At 44.2% G+C, this 4,241-nt stretch overlaps 1 protein-coding gene across 1 annotated transcript; it reads left to right on the top strand.

The window, feature by feature from the left end:
• The first annotated feature begins 886 nt into the window (after window positions 1-886).
• Window positions 887-3,439, top strand: HTR1D (5-hydroxytryptamine receptor 1D). The gene has a single exon (XM_060205516.1). It carries the CDS (start codon window positions 1,635-1,637, stop codon window positions 2,766-2,768), a length of 1,134 nt encoding a protein of 377 aa, XP_060061499.1. The 5' UTR covers window positions 887-1,634; the 3' UTR covers window positions 2,769-3,439.
• Window positions 3,440-4,241: the final 802 nt, after the last annotated feature.

Genomic DNA, 4,241 nt, shown 5'->3' with positions numbered 1-4,241 from the left:
TAAAGAAAAGGTGAAGTTTTAGTTTTTCTTTGCTTGTTGGTTTTGGTTTTGGTTTTTTTTTTTTTTTTCTTCCTCCAGGGTTATTGCTGGGCTCGGTGCCTGCACCATGAATCCACCGCTCCTGGAGGCCATTTTTTTTTTCCCCTTTTGTTGCCCTTGTTGTAGCTTCGTTGTGGTTATTATCATTGCCCTTGTTGACGCAATTCGTTGTTGGATAGGACAGAGAGAAATGGAGAGAGGAGGGGAAGACAGAGAAGGGGAGAGAAAGACAGACACCTGCAGACCTGCTTCACCGCCTGTGAAGCGACTCCCCTGCAGGTGGGGAGCCAGGGGCTCAAACCGGGATCCTTACGCCGGTCCCTGCGCTTTGCGCCGCATGCACTTAACCCACTGCGCCACCGCCCGACCCCCTGGTTTTGGTTTTAAGGGTCATGCTTGCTCACTCTAGAAAATATAGAAATAAGAGAAAGGTCTCCTTCTGTCCACCAAACACACACACACACACAAACACACACACTTCCTAGAGAGATAAGTACATTGTAACAATTTCATAGTGACCTTTTTTTAACATGGTATTATCCTGTTTAGTTTCTATTATTATTATTGAATAAATAAATATGATTTATGATTCACAATTGACAGAGTTGGTTTCATGTACTTGTAACAATTCCATGGTGCTTCCAACAGCTGTGCTACTTTGCCCTCTCTGGGAATTACGGGGTTGGGAACATTGTCCTCCCTTATATGCTCCTGACTCCACTGAGAATGCCAGTTTCATCATACCACAGAATTAATCTTAAAGATTTTTTATCTCAGTTGTCCAAATCCTCCTCCTAGAACCTAACTATTTTCTTTTTCTTCTTTTTTAAATCCTAGGGCTTCTGAACATGTGCCCTCTCAATGAACCCACAGTAATCTATCTGCCTGTTTGCCTTCTCCCAGCTCATGCATTCTTTGAGTCTTGGTAACTGGAATGTTTTGTCTGTTCAGGCTCAAAATGATCAGTGGATCCTCATGATGTATCAAGATGAACCTGGGAAAACCTTAAGCTGTTGACTAAGCTGCTTCTCTGAATCAGCTGATACTTCTTTTGTCTCAAGATTTAGAGTTCCCGGGAGGCGCCATTAAGTTAAGAATTTTCTCAGAATAGGATGGGGAGAAGTCTTGAGGTTCTCATCAAACACATTTATATCTCAAGCTTTGGAAGGAAATAAACTGCCAAAGGGATGAATCCCAGAGCATTGCCTACACTGATGTGGTACCCTGATAAATGCCTAACAAATTCAGCATGTGTCCACTGCGCTTGACTATTTGCTCGGTAAAGTGCCAGTTCATTGAGATGTCTTGGGACTCAACTGATTTAGGAAAGAGCTTATTAGTCACCTCCATATCCTTTAGATTATTAAATCTTTTTTATTTTATCATTTTATTGAAGAGTTAATGGTTTATAATACAGCTGCTAACACACACATTAGATCGTTAAATCTTGACATCTTTTCACTGCGGTCTTTGTATGGAATACTCGCACCAGCATGCAAGAGAAGGACAAGGAGCCTTGTTCCATGGGCAGAACAACTGTGAAAGAAGGTGCTGTGTGTGGAAAGCTGCAATAAAAAAAAAAAAAGTCACCTAGAATGTCCCTGCCAAACCAGTCAGTGGAAGGCCTTCTCTTCGAGGCCTCCAACAGATCCTGGAACACAGTGGCCACTTCAGAGACTTGGGATCCAGGGACCCTCCAGGCCCTCCAGATTTCTCTTGCTGTGGTCCTTTCCATCATCACACTGGCTACCGTCCTTTCTAATGCCTTTGTACTTACCACCATCTTTCTCACCAGGAAACTCCACACCCCAGCGAACTATCTCATTGGTTCCCTAGCCACAACTGATCTCCTAGTTTCCATCTTGGTCATGCCCATCAGCATTGTATATACCACCACCCAAACCTGGAGCTTTGGCCAAATCCTATGTGACATCTGGCTGTCGTCTGATATTACATGCTGCACTGCCTCCATCCTACATCTCTGTGTCATTGCTCTCGACAGGTACTGGGCCATCACAGATGCCTTGGAGTATAGCAAACGCCGAACAGCAGGCCACGCGGCCGCCATGATTGCCATAGTCTGGGCCATCTCCATCTGTATCTCCATCCCACCCCTCTTCTGGAGGCAAGCCAAAGCTCATGAGGAGATGTCAGACTGCCTGGTGAACACTTCTCAGATCTCCTACACCATCTACTCCACCTGTGGGGCCTTCTACATCCCATCTGTATTGCTCATTATCCTCTATGGCCGCATCTACATGGCCGCCCGGAACCGCATCCTGAACCCACCCTCGCTCTATGGGAAGCGTTTCACTACTGCCCACCTCGTCACAGGCTCCGCAGGGTCCTCGCTCTGCTCTCTCAACCCCAGCCTGCATGAAGAGCATTCTCACTCAGTTGGCTCACCTCTGTTTTTCAATCATGTGAAAATCAAGCTAGCCGATAGTGTCCTAGAACGCAAGAGGATTTCTGCTGCTCGGGAGAGGAAAGCCACTAAAACCCTGGGGATTATCCTAGGGGCGTTTATCATCTGCTGGTTGCCCTTCTTTGTGACATCTCTGGTCCTGCCCATCTGCCGGGATTCCTGTTGGATCCCCCCAGCCCTTTTTTACTTTTTCACCTGGCTAGGCTATTTAAACTCACTCATCAACCCAATCATCTATACTGTATTTAATGAAGAGTTTCGGCAAGCATTTCAGAAAGTTGTCCATTTTCCTAAAACCTCCTAGTCTTATTTGGTTGTGACTGCTGTTCTCTTTGGAGTCCTGCAGTCCAATTAGGATTATCTTTTTATATCTTTTCTGTGATTTGGGTTAATCCTGATAACCTGGATTTGATTTGAGTTCTGACATTAGAGTTGTTCGGCATTTTCCTGTTGTCTTCATGACTTCTGAGCCATGGAAAGCTTGACTGCTGTGGGAAAGAGGAGAAGACTGAAGATTTCACTAAGAATGATATTTTATTTATTTATTATTTTTAAGATTTACTAATTTATTGGGGGGGCAAAGGAAAATAGCATCAGTCTGGCACATGTGATACCAAGGATTGAATTTCGGACCTCAAGCTTGAGAATCCAACACTTTATCCACTGTACCAACACACGGACTGCTAGTATGGTATTTTCATGATTCATCCATGTGAAAGAAATATAACCCACAAGATACCCCATTGATGCAATTCAGGCAAGTAGAACCAGATCCACTGCCCTGTACTCTCCCTCCTTCCTCAATATCTCTGCACCATCTTAATGTTTTGAATTCAAAACCCACAATCACCCACTCTCAAGTAGACTTACAGGATTTTCATGAAACTCTGAGTAAAACACTATTCTGATTTGTTTTTTTTTTTCTGAATTACTTTTAATCGTCTTTTCATTAGCAATCTTAAAGTGTTCAATCTTTTCAAATAAAAAGCATGAGACATCATGAGCAGTAAAGTCTTTTGAGTAATATTTCCTTTTCTCTGGATGGAGAATCCTTTCAATTCAATTCAGTTTCTAGTGTCTCAAATCTGCCAGAATCCTGGCATTTGCTTATTTTGGAAATTTCCAACAATGTAAGTCAGTATAACATGGTGATTAGAATTGATGTCACAGGGGCCAGTGGGTTAAGCACAAGGACTGGGCATAGGACCGTAGTTCCAGCCTGCAGCTCCCCACCTGCGGGGGGGTCGCTTCACAAGCAGTGAAGCAGGTCTGCAGGTGTCCTTCTTTCCCCTTCTCTGTCTTCCCCTCCTCTCTCAATTTCTCTCTGTCCTATCCAGCAACAACAATAGCAATAACAATAGCAATAAGGGCAACAAAATGGGAAAAATAGCCTCCAGGAGCAGTGAATTTGTAGTATAGGCACCAAGCCCCAGCGATAACCTGTAGGAAGAAAGGAAGGAAGGAAGGAAGGGAGGGAGGGAGGGAGGGAGGGAGGGAGGAAGGAAGGAAGGAAGGAAGGAAGGAAAGAAGGAAAGAAGGAAAGAAGGAAGGAAGAAAGAGCGAGCTGATGGCATAATGCCTGAATTTAAATCCCGCTACTGACCATTTCTGACAGGGTAGCCTTGGATGAGTTTCTTAGTCCCTTTTTGCCACCCTTTTCATTTATCTCTCTCTCGACTTGAATGTGGGGCCTTAGAACCTCAGGGCACAGTCATAGGAACCTTTTCCATAAGCATTGGACTATCTCCCCAGTCACATGCCTTTCCTGAACTGTAAA

Source organism: Erinaceus europaeus, chromosome 13, assembly GCF_950295315.1.
Source record: "Erinaceus europaeus chromosome 13, mEriEur2.1, whole genome shotgun sequence".
Classification (NCBI taxonomy): domain Eukaryota; kingdom Metazoa; phylum Chordata; class Mammalia; order Eulipotyphla; family Erinaceidae; genus Erinaceus; species Erinaceus europaeus.
Note: the sequence above shows the minus strand (reverse complement) of the source record. Positions and strands in the feature narration are given on the sequence as shown.

Excerpts from the sequence above, each read along its gene's own strand:
- HTR1D (XM_060205516.1), top strand. The coding sequence starts at position 1,635 with ATGTCCCTGCCAAACCAGTCAGTGGAAGGCCTTCTCTTCGAGGCCTCC.